A 17734-nucleotide genomic window follows, 5' to 3' on the forward strand; every position below is an offset into this window, starting at 1 on the left:
CCCCTGCGGATATTAACCACTGAAAGGCGGGAAGCAAATGACACTTGCGACCTGAAAAGTGGGAGTACTATATACCTTACTGCAGGCAGAGGGGGCACCATCTTCATTCGTGGCATGCGGCTCAGAGACTTACTAGCGGACCATTGCGAAGCTGGATGAAAGCATCTATCTGGGGCTCAGTGCCAGCACAGTCTAGTTTTGTTTTTTGAGGCGCTCGACAGCTAAGAGGCCTATTGGCGGATTCGCATCCAGGCCGAGGCATTGGAAGTTTCCTGACCAGAGAAGAGTAGAGCTAGGGTATGCAAGAGCAAGAGCCTGCATCATGGTGAACACGTTGCAAGTCATCCATCGAGAGGAAATGCGAAGCCAGTGATGGGGAGACAAATCAGAAAGGAGGCGTACGTGATGAAGACCAGGATTGAGAATGGAGGCATCATGAAGAAGCAGAAGTTGCAGGGATGCTGCATGTCCTTAGGGAGAGACGACACGAGCACCACGGTTATGCACGGCGGGCCGGGAAGGATCCTTAGGGGCGACCCTCTCTGACCCCCACTCCAGCTTAGGGGGCACTAGACAGGGCGTTGATGGCGCTATTGTGCCGGCATTAGGCTAGAAGCTAGCTACTGTGGGTGTGTTGCCATGTGGTAAGCAAACCGCCAACAATCAACCCATAACGCACCTGACCAAGAAATCACCGGCATATCGTTCCCCCTGCATGTTTTGGAACAGGATCACTTTCAGGACCGTCCAGGGCGTCATATTAGCTGCCTTGTATCTCCTCGACTACTTATCACCCGCCCAACCGAGCTCCAGGTGTCATGGCCGCCTCCTTCCTAAGGCCGCTGCTTTCATTGCGTGGCCCTCATTGGGTCCACACCCTTCCGTATTTTGGGTGAACATGTTATTTGACATATGTGGTTTCCGTGGAAGAACCCTAACAATGCTGAGGTATCACGAAAGGAAAGGTATGCCGTGGCACGGTCTGTCTGGGTGCACTCTTCCCCAGCTATTTTGACACATACGCCGCAGTCCCATAACAGACGCTCCCGAAGCGAACACTGAGCTCCCAACCGGTCGAAACGTACAAGACACCGCAAAGCCGGCAAAGGATGAAGAAGCCCCGGTCACCCAGCCGTTGCCGGCGGAGAAAGTTGTTCACGACAGCTCTTTGGTCACACATCCGGCTGGATCGCAGCCTGAAATGAGCTCTAGTTCGGACTCTGTGGGACGGCAAGCAGAAGAGAAGGATGTTCGACAACAGACCTCAGAGGTCCAGGAGATCCGTCTCGCTGGTAGGAACCAATCTGCAGAATCACAGAGTACCAACAAGGAGCGCACGCTGGCAGATCCTTTCCTCACTCTCACCGATGAAGGGACCCGTCAAGATACCGCCATCCTGGAGCCTACTTCCAATACTCTGGACGAGACTTGGAGACAGCTGAGTAGTCTGGTCGACTCCTACACTGGGAATCTGATCACAGCCGGAGATGCTCGGCGAGATGTCTGTGCAAAGAGGGAAATTGTTCTTCGGCAGTTGGACGTTTTCAGTGCTTCAAATGGAGGTTTGATACCACCGGATCTTCATGGAGCCCTCTCGAATCTGCAAGAAGCCGAGCAGAAGCTCCAGGAGGAGGACACGTTGTTAGTCGAGCAGGGCGACCAAATCGTGGAGCAAGGCACCAGAATTTTCGGACCAGCGACACAGGCAACCCTGGATTTCCTTCAACAACAGGGGATTACTGTGCAGTCTTTGGACACTCGATCACAAGGCTCAATTGTATCGCAGAATGATATACGACGCGACGAGACTACAGATGCTCGGCTCTATCTGTCCAAGAAAGGTGACGTCGATTTACTCCGGGAAAATTTGATGGAGCTGGAGGAAGAGCAGATTCTGGCCGCAGAAGGTGTGAACAATAACCAAGAAGAACCAGCTATTCTGGGGGCCCTGGAATCACGGAAGCGAGACCTGATGCAACAATTGGAGGAGGCGGAGGAGACCCTGCTACAACTCAGAGATAAATTGCCAGACCGACAAGTCAACATCCCTGAAGATCAACTTCGACCTTTAGGGGAAGAAGAGATGCCTACAACAGAGCCTGCGAACCTTGACCCTGAACACGAAATCGCACAGGAAACCATGACCATTACGGACCTGGACGAGAATACTCGCCTCATACCTAGTGGGCGGCAACACAGCCTTCGGCAAATACTGAACACAGTGACGGACGACAACACCATCAGATCCAATATCCTTGTGAACGCTTACCTCCTGTATCAGCTGAGATTGTTGCCCGAGGAACAAGAGACTTATACTGAAGCTTTGAAGCGGGCTGCACAAAGCACCGACTTCCCACTGGAGACGGACTTGAGGCATCTTATGCTCGGCCACTGGTTCGAGGATGTGCCGAAATCCAAAACAAAGTCAAAGCCTAGCAGGCGACGGGTTTTCAGTCAGGAAAAGGGGTCTCTAGCCGTGCATACGACTCAGTCTCTGAGGACGACTCAACGGCAAAGTGAGCCGCAAAAGGTACAGCATCGGCTGCCATTTCACTCTGGAGATGAACCGGCACGCCGAAGTCTTTCTCCTCGGAATCAACACCTTAACGATAGGGCATCGCTCGGTTGAGAAGAGCAGGTCTTCCCTGTCATGCGAGACGGCTTCGAGAATTCGGCGTTTCACGCAATTAAATTGGCGTCACTGCATTTCTGTGCATCGGCTGCGTTCATTTGTTCGATTGTGCTGCAGATTGTCACAGCTCTCCACCGTTCTCTTCTTTGCTTTGGGTGATACATCATGTAAACTTCCTTGGGCAAGGCACCACCCACACGATGGGATCTGTCCCGGTTTGGATGACCTTGCGCCATCTCAAGGTCATGGCTGTATGTGTTGTACAGCCTTTTTCTTTCCTTTTCGAATCCATGATCACTGTTGGAAGCTGGTCTGAGTACCACCAAACGTCGGTGATCCTTGCGACGCCGCCAATCAGGCCATTGATGACGAGCGTGTTACCATACCATGTCACAACGTATCATGTAATCCTCATCGAGAGTTGCCGGTTGTTGTTCTTTTGAGCCCGTCAGATCATCTGAGCATTGTGTGACATTCGGCGGCTACCCCCGAACTCGAACTCCGAGATCACGTTGGTAGATGATGCACAGCTCCCACAAAGGTGGTCAGACGCCGCTGCCTCGCACACGTGGAAGGTAAGAAGGCTCTGAATGTTGTTCCGGTCCCTGTTGGCAGAGCACCAGCATACGAAGATGCACATGTGCCGCAAAATTGTTTGGAAAGGATTCTGTACATATTGGGTATTCGCTCGAGTGAATACAACGTCTGACGGCAGTAGGTCATGCTATCTTTGCAAAATGCTTTTGCCCAAGCCAGAAGTGCAACAAATGCAAATCCAACTCCGTCGCTATGCTGAATACCAAATGTCATTATACGTGACCATCCAGTGGCCGCTTGGGTTGCGGTAGTGTCTTTATGGGAGGCCGTTTCTTTGCTGGGTTCCTTTTGTTGGAGATCGGTTCCCATAGTTTGCTCGTCTGATTGAATCGGTGGCTGTTGTACGTCAAATCATGAACATCTTATCAGGACAAGGGACAGTGGTCCAAAGGCCATCAAACTTGGCAAGCGTGAGATACGGCCTCCGGGAGGTTGCCGTTGTCATGGTCCTTGATCTACCCATCTTGCAATGGGTAGAACTCACGGTGCCAAAATCATAGGTCCTCGGGACCGCGGTTGGGAATACTCACTGTTCGAAAATCGTCAATGTCAGGGCCTTCTTCCCATATTCCTCCTCCAACAAATATGCATATTCAAAGGGTATCTTGACGTGGATGCCTTCAAAGAAACTGTCCCGTAGTGGAAATATATCGCGCTCCTAACGAGGTGTCAGTACGAGCGCAAGGGGCCAAGTCGGGGCCACATACCAGATAATGATGCTTGTCCTTGCACATCAGTGCCCCTTCGACACCTTCCGCTCTTGCAGTATAGTTTGCCCGGACGGTGGAAATGTCAATGAACAAGCCGGTCTCGGTATCGATCCATCGTGCGTCAATAACGTTCAGTTTGTCCTCGACACCGCGGATTGTATAATGAGGATTGATCTCCAACAAGTATGTCCGGCCATAATTAATCCCGGGTAGCCTGAAATGGTACTCGGTCATGTTGTAGTACTTTGCCAGGAAGGCGATTGTACTCTCCGACACTTGCACATCAATGTCCGAGTCCCAGGGCAGGATCTTCTGGTTCCACCACCATCCCAACAGTGTGCCATGCATGATCCAAGTCTCGGCGCCAATGTCGGCCATCGTGGCAAGGAAAGTCTGCATGAGAGCTGTCAAGTGTGGCAGCCGCTCTTCTTTGCCGATCTGTGTCTGGGCGAATCGGCCATCATAGTGAGGATGGAACGTCGACTCATGAAAGTATTTGTCTTTGGGATCCCCGCGTTTCCCACTCCGATCTTTATCCAGGTTCGTCCGTACGTCGAGGAAGTCGGCGTCGCAGCGGGCGAGAGGTAGAAGGAGAAGGACGAGGAGGGCGAGGCATTGCCTTGCAGCGGTTCCAAGGATCATCGCTCAATGCGCAGGGAGGGCATGTCAGCGGAGACTGTAGATCGCAGGTGGTCGACTCGTTGGTTTGCTCCTTTGCCAGAAAGGAAAAATGGATGGTATTCAAGCTCGTCGTTAAATGGGAAGGTGGTCGTGTGCTCAGCGTGGAAGGCGGTTGCTCGATTGATAAGACCCTGCCTGCGGAGATGGCGGGTTGAAAAAAGGCCAATCTGTACACCAAAATCAAAAGAAAAGGCCGCTCATCAATCGCTGAACACACAAGGCCAACTGCCAAAGGAAGGCCTCGAAGAATTGGAGGGCCTGAGGCGGCAGTGCAGGAGAAAATGAGGGCTTCCCAAGAAGCGAGAGACCAGAGATTTGGAGATGGGAGACAGCCACGTAGTTAGGCCAATGACGGAGGTTGCGGGTCGCCCGGAATAGATTATACTCGTAGCAGGCCCTCCAAGGCCAGGAGCAGGTATACGGAGTATGGTATTCGGGATTTTGTACGATTTCGCAAGTGACCTTCCTGGACTTTTTAAAGGTTGAAAGAGACACACAGAAACGAATAGCACGACCATTTTTCAACTCTTCTCGATTGGAATTCTCCCCTTTGACCAGTGACCACGAAAGCATACGCGTACAATTGCAATATCACCCACCTCATGTTCCGTGCCAGTGGGTACCTGCCACAGTAAAGGTATGTCGTTTCCTGGCCTAGAGTCAAGCCTATCGCAAAGCCGCGTAAGACAAAAAAAGGTGTCGCGTGCCTCTTGCCTCCTTCGACTTTCATTTGCGGGCCACACAACAAATTGAATTGAGATCCGAACTAACTCACGCATGCATATTTGTGATACTAAGCCTCATACCGGCAAAGGCCTTCGGTGCACTTGCAGCACTGCCTACAGCGACAGCTAATTCAAGAAGCCGTTCTGCAAAGGCACCCTGTTGAGCCTGTCTCGTGCTCTTCGGGCACCGATCCGATAAGGGCCCCTGCATGGCAAGAAAACCAACAAGCCTTGACGCCGCAAAGCTTGGCCGTGCTTGGTTCACTTAAACAAGCCTTGGCTTCGTCTCTTTCTTCGGGTAAGCGGAAATGCTTGAGATCGGGCCTTGATGAGCATGAGCGCGTGTCAGCTTCAACCATATCCCCTGTTTGTTGACACAACGCCAGAGGCAACCTGTGGCATGTCATACAGTCCTAAGACATTAGTATTGCCATTCCAACTTAGCAGTTGATCCTCTCCCCTAGTAACCTGGAATTACTGGCTCAGACATCTCGCTGAATATGGTTGCAAGACGCGCGGAAACAGCCAACTGCTCTCTCCGAGGCAGGCACAACACGACAGCTACCGGGCCCTGTCCACACAACCTCATGTATCTCATGCAGTCTCCCTCCCTATCCCTTGCTTATACCTGGCCAGCGCCCTATCCCGCGATGTCTTGTGGTCAACCATCGGCCTCGGATATCCATTCATTTTTGCTATCTTCTCATACCCGCGCCCGTACGGGTCATGGATCCCTTTACTGTCTTTGATCTCGGCAAGCTCGGGCACCCATTTCCGGATGTACTCGCCATGCGGGTCAAACTTTTCACTTTGGAGTAAGGGATTGAAAATGCGAAAATATGGCTGCGGGTCGACGCCGCAACTGGCACTGAAACCCCAGCCGCCGTTGTTGGAGGCAAAGTCGCCGTCAAGGAGGTGCTCCATGAACCATTTCTCACCCATCCGCCAGTCGATCAGCAAGTCTTTCGCCAGAAATGATGCGACGATCATCCGGCATCGGTTGTGCATGTACGCCATGTGCGCTACTTGTCGCATTGCAGCATCGACAATGGGAAAACCAGTTCTGCCTTGTGTCCACTTCTGGAACTGGTCGAGGTCATACTCCCACTCAATGTTGCTGTATTCGGGTTTGAACGGTTTGTTCATGCTGCAATCACCGTCAGTGGGCGCCCTCTCGAATGCTCAGGTCCTCACCAGATATAAGGCCAATGGCACAGCACGTGCTTGTAGAAGTCCCTCCAGGCGACCTCACCTATCCACATCGAATGTCCTTGTTTCCGATCATCAGTCAACTTTTGATTGGGCGCGGCGCTCCGGGCTTCTCGAACCACGGTGCGCGCTGCTATTGTTCCCGCTGCGAGATGCGGACTCAAAATCGATGTCCCACTCGCCGACGGGGTATTTCTCGTATTGTGGTAAGCTCCCACCCGTTCGAGGATGAACCTGCTCAGCCTGTCGTGGGCCTCGCGTTCACCGGCTGGCCACAGGGCGCGGAATCGCTTCTTCTCCTCTTCAGAGAGACATTTTGATTCTGGCGCGTCCGGAATGTCGCAGTCAAACAGTTCCAAGAATGACTGCCTAGCATGAGGTGGGTTCCTAACTGGTAGGGGGAAACAATCCAGTTCTTTCGGATACTGGTTCAGAAATGCGCACCACTTGCGATGCCACGGACTGTAAACAGACATCTGTCCGCCAGCGCCGCTGGACAGTTTTCCAGGTTCGACGACGCAAGTATCATGAACAACGGTGAACGAGATGCCCTTATCTATACATGCCCTTGTCAAAGCTGCCTCTCTTCTGAGTTCATCCACCTCGTATTCCATGTTGCAGAATATGTGGTTGGCGCGCCATCTGCTGCACAGCTCCATGATTCTAGGTGGCAAGTTCCGTCGCTTCTCGATCGTCTCGACGTACAGAGGGATATCGAGCTCAGCCAAACTCTGTCTGAGGACTTGAAGATTTCTGAGGATAAAGTCCACCCGAACTGGTGCGGTAAGGTGTGCCTCAAAGTCCTGAGGAGAAACAAGGTACACGCATATCAGGGGGATGCCGTGCGTTTTTGCCTTCTCGCTCGCAAGATGTAGCGATTTGTTGTCCAACGTCCGCAGGTCGTTCTTGTACCAGTGCACTACAGAGTCTCCCACTGGCACGTTGTCCCGCGCGGCCTGGGTCTCATGTATAGCCTTATTCAGCGCCTCAATAGGGCGCTCGATCTTGCCCGAGATGTATTCACGGGCTCGGTCATTGGTCATCTCAGGAGGGTAGTATTTGCGAAGTACGATTCCATACTTGATCTCGTTTGTCGAGTCATTGTACTGGGAAGGATTAGGTAAAGCAGCGCACTGCCTCTTCTGTAAGGGCGCGGCCGCTGGCCCGCTAGCCTTGCGCTTGAATGGGGGCATTGTGCCCAATGGAGGTCGAAAGGCGTTTAAAGGTGTTCTGGGTGTGATGGACAGTTGAGCCACCCGCTTGTACATCGGCGTGTGGACTGATGGGTAGCGCAGGCATGGTGAAGATATAATCCAAGGGGAGACTGGAGAAGGAGTGTAGGGGCTCGACTTCGATCCACGCTGGAAAGTTGTGATGTCACGATCAGATCTGGGGTTTAGTGGGTTTGCATTGGCGATCGATCGGACCTTGCAGTAGTAGCCATCAAGCCATGTCGATCTCCTCAAAGCCATGGTGTAACCACGAGCACAAGAGTTTTCAGGCGTCGACTCTCTCGCCGACACAAGACTCTACAGTATCTACCTACCTTAGGTAAACGATCCCAGGTGCATGGAATGGCTTCTTTTGGAATTCGTCACAAGAGTCCTGTCTTTCTTGCGGACTGATACACTATATCATAGTACACCGCGGCAGCCATTTCCAGCAACCACTCATTACGCCTCGCGCCATCGCTGCCTTCATATGCGCGCTGTTTTCAGCTATCCCCCATATTTCAACCGTTTTTGTCCGTACGCCCATCGCCTGGTCACAGCTAGGCCAAGCCAATCATTACATGCCATTTTTGAGAAAGCCTCTCTTGAATCCCTTTTGATGCCGAACTCACCCACACACTTTTGTCCCCCATGATCACGACAAAGGAGAGACATCATCCGGATCGATAACCGGCACATTCGGATGTCTCGCTTTCGGCGACGACGCAAGAAGCCCGTTGGCGTCTTCTTCTGACGTGTCTGAGCGAGGCACTGCAGTCGTGCTGCCCTCGTTCTCCTCCTCCGGTATAGTTGCACAATATTTTTTCAAGACTTGTTTCAGTGCCGGTCTTCGGATGGGTTTGGCCAGGAAATAGTCCATTCCCGACGCCATGCATTCGTCTTCATTCGACTTCTCTGCAAATGCTGTCAACGCCACGATGGGCGCTGAGAAGCCCATCTCTCGGATCAGTTTGGTGGATTGAATGCCGTCGAGGTTGGGCATCTGAACATCCATGAACACAAGATCGAAACGTGCGCCGCCGTGCATGGATTCCCGGACTTTGTCGAACGCTTCTTGCCCATCCTTGGCAATAGTAACGTCTACTTGTGTTAGAGGAGCTTCAGTCCCGCGAAAAAGAAGAACTCACCATATACGTCCTCCAAACGCAACATTCGGAGAACTACCTCCTGATTGACTTTGTTGTCTTCCGCCACCAGCACACGGACTTTGCGCCCCTTCTGCACAGCTTCGTTTTCGACCTTCTTCATTTCATTGAGTTTAGCCTCCTGTGACTCTTTCTTCTTGCTTTCTTTCGCCACGTAGGGTTGTGTGAATCCCACAATTCTCGGCACATCGGCGAGGGAATTCTCCCGTGTCGAGCTGAGAGAGGTCGTGGACCCGTTGTGGTGTTGCGGCGTGTCACCAGTGTCGTGCAACGTTTGCCCTACGAGGCTGCTCGCTTTCGAGTGGGACCTGTGCGTTGACGATGACATTGACGGTGTCCTTTCAGACACATACCGGAGAGGTATCCGCATTGTGAATTTACTGCCGACTCCGACCGTGCTGTCCAGTGAGATGTCACCGCCCATGAGTGCCGCTAATTGAGCACAAATACTCAATCCAAGCCCTGTGCCACCATATTTCTTGCTTAATCCCAGATCACCCTGGACGAACGGCTCAAAAATCTTCTTCTGTTGATCAGGTGGGATACCAGGACCTGTGTCTTCCACTTCAAATTCGAAACCGAGGTCTTTTGTATTGATCGGAGGAGGCGACATAGACCTCTGCCGTTCAACGACCTTGTGGATTTGAGTAGTACCACCAGCGACATTTATGCTGAGTTTGGACTCTTCGTTTGAGTTGCTGTTGGTATGGTGAGTCCTTTCGTGGTCCGCAGTCTCTGCGGGTGCGAGGGAACTGTCCGACATTCGAACTCTTTTGGTGCTGGACGTCTTGGATTTTCGGGAAGCGAGAGACGACTTTCGAGCACTGCCTGCTCTGCTAAGGTCGTTATCAACTATGCCGATGCAGCGTACACGCACAGTGACGGACCCATGTGGTGGCGTAAATTTCAAGCTGTTGCTGACAAAGTTCATCAACACTTGCAAAATCCGATTTTTGTCCCCCCATAGGCACATATCACGAACACGGCCTGTACCACCTGGGCCATAGAGCTTGTCGCCAGCGAAGTCCGACGAGTCGCCAAATGCATCGTTTGTGCCTAGGAACAGCACCTTCAGATCGACCTGGGCTTCTCGGGCTTGCTTCTCAAATGTCGGGAGCAGCTGAGTGCTCAAGTCGCTAAGCCTGAACTCCGCTTCATCGATGGACAGTTGTTGTCCGACCTCATTTTTGCTGAATGTGAGCAGATCGGTGAGGAGGTGCAGCAGCAAGTCCCCAGATTTGTAGATGGTGTTTAGGGTGGAACGTATTCGCCCGAGATCGTCCTCGTTCATGCAGACCGTGGTGAGCCCCAGTATACCATTCAGTGGCGTTTTGAGCTCGTGGGAAATGTTAGCAATGAACAATGTCTTGCTTTCATTCGCGGCTTCTGCAGCTTTCTTGCTCTTCTCCAGCTCCGCCGTGCGCTGCTTCACGCGTTCTTCCAGGCGCTCGTACTGCATTGCCAACTCATCAGACATTTCGTTGAAGGTCCGTGTCAACTCGGTAAGCTCATCGGTGACACAATGTCGGCGCTCGGGCACCTTGCGGGGGATTCTGAAAGTCCTGCGTCGCGTCCTGGGAGTCGAGGACCGTGAAAACTGCTTGGGCTTCGTAATCTTAGTCAAAGCACCGAAGAAGCCCTCTTTTCGAGCCAGAGTGTCATCAACCGTGCCATCCACCTCTTCGACTTCCGTGGTGGGCTGAGCTCCAGTGGAACTGGAATACTCGCTTGAATCATCCGGCTGATAAGGTTCGACTGTCTTTGCGGTGGCAATATACAGCTGCCGAATCGGAGTAATAGAGTAGTGCGCAAGGGGAAACACGACCACGAGCAGAAGTCCCGTGACAGAAAACACGCAAATGAGGACGACGTCGCGTAGGTGGTTGATAGGCGCAATAACTTCTTTGTGAGACTGCTCCACGATCAGGACCCAGTCGACCAGACTATTAGAAATGGTGGCATATCCAGCTGAAACTCTAGTGCCCTCCTCGTTGTTGGTTGAGATGAAGGCACCGGCATTATTAATGGCATCACTCTTCCTTGTCCATGCTGCTAGAACTGCTGGGTATGATGACATAGGAAAGGGTATGGTGGCATTGGCAATGCTCGCTCTAGCCTGGTGGCGGTTTTGAAGGGTAGCATTGCTTTTGGGCGGGAAAACGTATCGGACGGGCCGGTCGTCGTCTTGTCCAGAGTTCGAGCCGCGAATTTCCGTTTCGAAGTGGTTAAAACTGGTAGCTGGACCAACGAGAAGCGTCTCGCCTGTCGAGCCCAGTCCCTCTGGTGAATTTTGAACATTGTAAAGCATATCGCAATTGACGAGCACTGTCAGCCAGCCGAGAACATCGGAGCGAGACGTATTGTTGATCATGGCGACTGTGACGGACAACAGGGAATACGACTCGTTGAAGGCCATTGGACCTATGAACAAAGGTTTCCCTGGCTCAATGGTTTGTCCTTCGTATGAAACATTGGAGTAGTTGGTGCCGGGAATTGTGGCGCCGTAGGTCAGGTTCGGATATAACATAGGAGGGTACCCTTCGTCTGGATCGCCCAGATAGATGTCGGAGCCATTGGGGTATGTATATGGCAACTTGACGGGAGGCAAGTCCTCGGCCGTGACATTGACCAAACCATTGACGGCGGTCTGATTGCCATCGTAGGCGTTGGGGAATATCGCGGCCTGTACCAAAAGAGAGCCATCCGCAAGAGCTCCCTGCAGGTCGGTCTGGGAGCGTACCCAGTTATCAGCACTAGTGTTCCCTGCATAGTACCTCCCGAGCGCGCTCTGTATGAGAACTCTTGTGGACACAGAAGTGACCTGCGATTCGTATAAGAGGAGTGCGCTGGATATCTGGGCCGCTTTGAGTGAAGCCGTCAACGACAGCCCGGACAGCCTGATGTTCTTGATGAAATTGTAGTTTTGGAACCAGACAGCCAGCGCAAGGACCATGAGCGAGGACAGACAGCAGAAAAGGACGAGCAATCCAAGTTGCTCTCGTATTGAAATCCGCATGGTTGCGGTATGACCAAGGCCTTTGTTCTTTTCATCTCATGTCCGCTTCTCAAACGTCTCCTTTCTCTTTCGCCATCAGTCCCTCAGCCAACGCACGTTGGTTGTGCTCCAAAATCGGTCGGAAAAGGAAGGGAGCGCCAGAGAATCAACCAGACGTCTTTAGCCGGCGGCGGAAGGACTGGAAATGGTTGCGAGTACCGAGAGACTCGCTGCTCGTGAGGATTCTGGTGGCAGCGTTCCTGGCGATGAAGTACGGATAAGCGACACCGTAGCTGGGAATCGGTAAAAGCGACCAATGGCCTGCTCACAGGAGAATTTTGGGTTCGTTGACGGTCGAGGCCTGTGGTTATCCTGAGGAGCGTTGAGAGGTGGACAGGGAAGGTAAGAAAACGTGACGATCGGTAGGGATGGAGAGGAGAGGACAAGCCTAAGAGTGGGTTTGCTGTGCGAGGGAGAGGAAAGACACGGGGGTGGGTAAAGGGCAAGTAACGTCGACAAGAGGCTTCGCAAGTCCTTGTCCCAAGTACAACGAGCGAAAGGGTCTATCCCAAGGGGTTGGTCGATTATTGAGATGCTCAGTAATAATTCCGGCATTCCATGCCTTCCAAAAGCCACGAGTTGTTCAATCAGGCTGGGAACACGAAGTTGCACCGCATGGAATTCTTCGTCTTCGCAAACTTCCTAACCTCTGCCGACCGACTCCACGCCCAGGATTCAAGTTGTGTAGTGAAAGTAAACCAGACCTGGGCTAGTGAGGCTAAGGATCTGTGGGTTAGTTAATTCGCCTGCGGCTGATTTCGAGGAGGGCCAGGCCAACAGCTCACTCGTCAATTGAAGGCGAGTTTGACAGGTCCGTGGAGGCTTCATCTATCGAGTACGGACGCACATCTTCTTTGAGATTGGCCTAGTACAGTACTGACTACTGAGTACTATGCCTCGATCGTAAGCGAACTCCACATAGAAGTCGCCTTTCAATTCAAGCTCTTTCTACGGACAGGCCGCAGTCACAGTATTAATTGTTTCCTCCACTGACAGCACAAAATATGCCCGACCTCCAGGTATCTAAGACGCGTCGTGAGTGTTACACTGCGCTGAGATACACATGAAAGCGAGGCAACCATGAAACCAGCAGGGTGGGTGGGCCTGAGACACATAGAGCACGATAAGATCTGTGCAATGGAGACTAATTGCCCGGCGAAAATCTCCAGAGTCCAGTGGCGCAAATCACATATCATTCAAGGAATCGCATTCGAGATTGGCCTTTTGCCTCATGCAAGGATGATATCGGGCTAACAACAATCTCTGTTTGCGATCCAGAAGTGCCTGTGCTTTCAGCCGCATAAGGATATTCCGGCAACACGGCCAAGCGCTGGATCACAGTCTCACTAAGGTAGGCCGCATCCTTTGCCCAGGTACTCCATAAGGTAGGTACTCACGGTACTGTACATGCTGCCGTCCTTTTGAGGGACCCAACGTGGGACCGTAGAAATATTAAGTTAGTGCACTCCCACCGCTCAGCTCAATTCTGATGAACCAATTTTCCTCTTTGCTCCTCGCAACCAGCTACCCAGCGAATACGATGATTGCCGAAGACCTGTTGCTGACGCTTTTTGCGACGGAGAAAAGGCTTTTTGCATTGCATTGCCACATCGGACGTGACAGCAGCAAACGATGAGCGTCGTTGGCTCACCAGTGACATCTCGTTGCTGCTCAGGCGTGTCAGGTAAGCTCCGAGTGGTGACACCTATACCCGGGGCTTTTAGGTGTGTCGCTGGGGATTTTTGTGCGTGAACTATCCCTGAAGGAGAACTTCCCCAACAGCTGCCGCTGCGCCGCCACCAGCCCTTCCCCGCTGCATTCTGACCCAGCCTTATGGTGTGTCGCCGTACACTATATCATCGAGTCGTGTCTATGTTGTGCGGTTGCTGATGTGTTCCCTCGTTGATTCACGTGTCTCTTACTGGTCTTCCCTGCGCTTGCTCTGATTTCTGTGGTCAGCATTCTGGTCTCGTCGAGATGGCCGACACAGGTAAGTCATTCGCGCTGGCGCATGCTGCGAGCCTGGAACCGACGACTGATTTTTCTACCGTAGGCGCCATCGCGTCCATTATGGGCATCGCAGGTGCTGGCTTCAGGCTCTCGCTTATCCTGAATGCTGTCAGCTGCGAAGTCGCTAATACCGGTCCCGAAATCCACAACATCTCCAAGAGCGTGACTCTCTTCTCGATGATGCTTAAACAAACCGGCGGCGTCCTTCAGACTGTGGATTCCGTCCATTCGCGCGAAGCCGTCGAAACTGCAAAGTCGATAGCGGAAGAGAGTACCCGGGTCTTGGATGAAATAAATGACATGTTGGATCGTCTGCGAACAAAATCCACCGACGGAGGTGCCGCTCCCTCTGTTCAGCAAAGGTTCAGGTGGTGTTTCAAGAAGCATCGTGTGACATACGTACTGGCGCAACTTGAGAGCTTGAAATTGAGTCTGTCCGTCATGCTGCAGATCATCCAACTGGGACAATTGATGGCCTCTACTTCTCGAAGGTACGGCTGTGCTGGACGCCTTAAACATGAGTCTCCTTGCTAATGAAGCGTGCTGTAGTGATCCTCCCGAAGAAGTCGCCATCAAAACCGAAGCCATAAAAGAAGAACGTGCTGCAGCACAAAATGCTGTCATTGTCCGCTATTGGCAAATGAGCAAGATGGATCGACTGTTCGAAGCGTCTCGAAAAGAAGAGGAGGAGGATCGGCGAGCAAGCATTGACAGTGAGGCAGCACAGGATGTCGATTCGTCCTTGGTCGAGACGGACGAGTCTCAAACAACACGCGAGCCTGCTCCTCCAGAATATGCACCCACGAAGGCGTTGATCAAGCTTCCAGTGTTTTCTCTGGGCGAATTGGACCAGACCCTTCACAGGATTAAAGGTTCACCAAAAGACATGATCCAGGTATCGGATCAAGCCATCGATCCCCTACTCGAGAGGTGGACAAACTGGCGGGAGATTCGGGAACGAAGACACCATCGCGATTCAGGCGTCCGCTTCGTTCCCTCGGTGCAAAATCTCAACGAGGAAGATGAAGACAGGCCATATTATGAACGCTATCGAGAGCGGGAAGACAGCCCTCGAGGCTACTACCTGGAAGGCACCACCACGGATTGGAGAAAGCCCAATTCAGCTGCTGCCCGACGTGAGGCGCGCCAAAAGAGAAAACAATACGAAAACTACCAGCCTAGCGTGAGTGCTGCTAGTAGTGATGTTGAAGACTCTCCTGGAAGCAACACGTCCAAAAAGCGAAGTGCTCGGCATCATGTCATCGACTCCAGTTCCGAGTCTTCGGCATCGGAAGCAGATATTGCTCAACCTAAACCAGCACGCCGGAGCAGCGGTGGGCCAACAGTAGAGCGCAAGACATCATTTCCTGAAGGCCAGCCCAGTACACACGGCCACACAGCTGTCCAACCTCCAACATGGGTCGCTCCCAATGCCGCGAATGGCACCACTCGTCCGCCCTCGGTAACGTCAGCTCAATCGACGGCATCCAGGCTATCTTCACCGGCTTATAATCCTCCCGGGCATCGTCCTTGGGCAACGCCAGATCAAAACATGGGACATCACAGCCTCTCGTCCCCACCTATTTACACGACCAATGCTCCAAATAACCCGTACGCGCCGCAACAAAATACTGGCTATCCTCACTTCGTAGGCCAATCCCAGCTGCAACCCTCAGCTTATCTTCCACCATCGAGTCCACAGTCGAGATATCTGCAACAGCCGACGAGTCGTGTGGCTTTGTCGGCGAGGCCGGGCTCTCAGGACGGAAAACAGCCTCGTTCACCTTCTCGCTTGTCGCAGCATAGCACCACGCAGTACAGCACAGCGTCGCGCACACACACCAAAGGCGATGGCGAGAAGCGACACCCAAGGGAGAAGTCAACTAGGCAAAATCTCAAAGAGGGTGCCACTAAGGGACTACTTGGGGCCGGGGCAATCGCGGGCTTCCTGGACGCGTTAGAAGGCCTGAGCCTTTAAAGTCCTCTTGGATCTTGTCTTCTGCATATTGACTTGTTAATCAGTGATGCCAGTCACGATGGAAACGAATTTCACGATGTATAACAATTATTGGATTACGATAGTAATCGATGTCTGTGCTGGTCACGCATTCACCGCTCAGCAAGTTGCGTTTCTTCCGCATATCCTGGTCCTCCTTCTTCGACATGTGCTCATTAAAATGCGTCTTCGATTAAGCCGTGGTCTCGTCTTGCGGACAAGGGAGTTCGTCAGCAATTCCCATGTCGCTGATGGATGCGCACCTTTATTTGATGCGGAAGATCCCAGCAAATCGAGAGTGAGGACAGCACAAGCTTTCTCGATTGGGAGACGATCTTGGACTGTTAAGGCTGGATGTGAAACATATCCGGCATCAAAGAACGAACCGGGGTGAAGATCTGAGTTCCAAACTCGACAGGGAATGTGACACGAGAAGTCTTCGATCAGGAGCACATCTCGTTCCACCGATACATTGTCGACGGAAGGCTTCAGTTCAAGGGCCGGTAAATATTCAAGGTCGCAACTTGTGACGATGAGCCAGAAGTTCGTATTCCATCATGGAAACGTCGCGAGACAACTCGACAGGCACCTTAGGTGACAAGCTCTGGGAAATCAGCTAGAAGTTGAGACCCCACGGGCCACAAACTCGGGCAACATGTGGCGCTGTCGTCCTACGTATGTACTGTGATTCTGCGAAAAGCTTGACCTCCATCCAGCCGGGTTCCAAAGTTTTATGCAACTTCGAGGCACTAGGTTTGCGACGTTCTATGGTTCACAGGGTTGAACGTGTGTTCAGACCGCTCGTTTGTTTATCGGCCAAGGTGTGACAGAAACGTCACCTTCTGCATCGCGCCCAATCTGGCTGAGGCAGTCTGAGGAACACCAGATACTGCAGCACGGAGCGTGAGGCTACTAGGTCATACCCGAGTGCACAGCTCCCGGAGCATGGGTAGGGACTTCCCAGCATGCCACTCATCTTGACTGGCGTTGCAAGCGGGACAATTAAGCGAATTCAGCTACGTAGTAGAGTGGCTGCAGGGCATGATTCTGGACAAAAAGTGGCACAGTTAGTACTCACAGTCATCTTTGGTCCAATCGAGTGGACACCTCTTCCAACGCAGTAGTGGGTGGTCGAGGCGGACTACAGAGGCGTGAGGTATAAGATGTCTCCGTATATATACGAGCAATACTTTGTCACTTAACGCCAAGGTCGACGCGTCTATATTGTCGTAAGACTGACCGTTGTATTCCAAGAAGATGTCGCCTCGAATCTCAAGTCAACTGCAGAATGGGACAAGAGTCCCTGTTGTCAGACAATATCTGGTCTGTGTGCGGTTGCGCGTTGGTTCTTTGGCCAGAGAAAAACTTCCATTGTGGCAAAACATATATACTGTACTCGTACCGTAGTTGATACTCCGGCTGCTCGGACAGCAAGACGTGCGTGGACGTCCTTGGTGACAGTCGAGAAATCCTCAGGGACGCTGGTATTTGCCACTGATCGAAACGTTTGAATAACACGTCGGGTCCATCGCGGTCCATTTTAACGAGCGAACGGTCCCATGGGTCTAAGACTTGAGCCCAACAGCGCCTTAATCGGGATGCGGTCAAGAAAAGCCCCGCCAGTCCTTGTTCGATAGGCTGCACCTAGGCTCCAAGACCCGAACTACTGTGAAAACTGTGGAGGGTCGACCTAAATCACGCCCCTGGGATGGTCAAAATTTGGGCTTTGCCGTGGGCTCTCG

The 17734-nt window shown here is 52.3% G+C and overlaps 5 protein-coding genes across 5 annotated transcripts; 2 read left to right on the forward strand and 3 right to left on the reverse strand.

Annotated features, from left to right (window-relative positions):
- Positions 1 to 834: 834 nt before the first annotated feature.
- Positions 835 to 2883, forward strand: PV05_07653 (uncharacterized protein). Its single transcript, XM_013460497.1, has 2 exons — positions 835 to 965; positions 1030 to 2883. The coding sequence occupies exons 1-2, from the start codon at positions 913 to 915 to the stop codon at positions 2627 to 2629; spliced, it is 1653 nt and encodes a 550-aa protein (XP_013315951.1). The 5' UTR covers positions 835 to 912; the 3' UTR covers positions 2630 to 2883.
- Positions 2088 to 4946, reverse strand: PV05_07654 (uncharacterized protein). Its single transcript, XM_013460498.1, has 3 exons — positions 3937 to 4946; positions 3760 to 3887; positions 2088 to 3565 (listed from the first exon to the last, which is right to left on the reverse strand). The coding sequence occupies exons 1-3, from the start codon at positions 4579 to 4581 to the stop codon at positions 3442 to 3444; spliced, it is 897 nt and encodes a 298-aa protein (XP_013315952.1). The 5' UTR covers positions 4582 to 4946; the 3' UTR covers positions 2088 to 3441.
- Positions 4947 to 5777: 831 nt separating this feature from the next.
- PV05_07655 (uncharacterized protein) lies at positions 5778 to 8026 on the reverse strand (the record flags this gene model as incomplete). The annotated part of the gene is made up of 2 exons (XM_013460499.1): positions 5778 to 6492; positions 6540 to 8026. The coding sequence occupies 2 exons, from the start codon at positions 8024 to 8026 to the stop codon at positions 5940 to 5942; spliced, it is 2040 nt and encodes a 679-aa protein (XP_013315953.1). The 3' UTR covers positions 5778 to 5939.
- An 89-nt stretch (positions 8027 to 8115) lies between these two features.
- PV05_07656 (uncharacterized protein) lies at positions 8116 to 12578 on the reverse strand. The gene is made up of 2 exons (XM_013460500.1): positions 8914 to 12578; positions 8116 to 8866 (listed from the first exon to the last, which is right to left on the reverse strand). The coding sequence occupies exons 1-2, from the start codon at positions 11945 to 11947 to the stop codon at positions 8421 to 8423; spliced, it is 3480 nt and encodes a 1159-aa protein (XP_013315954.1). The 5' UTR covers positions 11948 to 12578; the 3' UTR covers positions 8116 to 8420.
- A 1248-nt stretch (positions 12579 to 13826) lies between these two features.
- Positions 13827 to 16687, forward strand: PV05_07657 (uncharacterized protein). The gene is made up of 3 exons (XM_013460501.1): positions 13827 to 13976; positions 14040 to 14487; positions 14546 to 16687. Exons 1-3 carry the CDS (start codon positions 13964 to 13966, stop codon positions 15972 to 15974), a joined length of 1890 nt encoding a protein of 629 aa, XP_013315955.1. The 5' UTR covers positions 13827 to 13963; the 3' UTR covers positions 15975 to 16687.
- Positions 16688 to 17734: the final 1047 nt, after the last annotated feature.

Source organism: Exophiala xenobiotica (genome assembly GCF_000835505.1).
Source record: "Exophiala xenobiotica strain CBS 118157 unplaced genomic scaffold supercont1.4, whole genome shotgun sequence".
Classification (NCBI taxonomy): domain Eukaryota; kingdom Fungi; phylum Ascomycota; class Eurotiomycetes; order Chaetothyriales; family Herpotrichiellaceae; genus Exophiala; species Exophiala xenobiotica.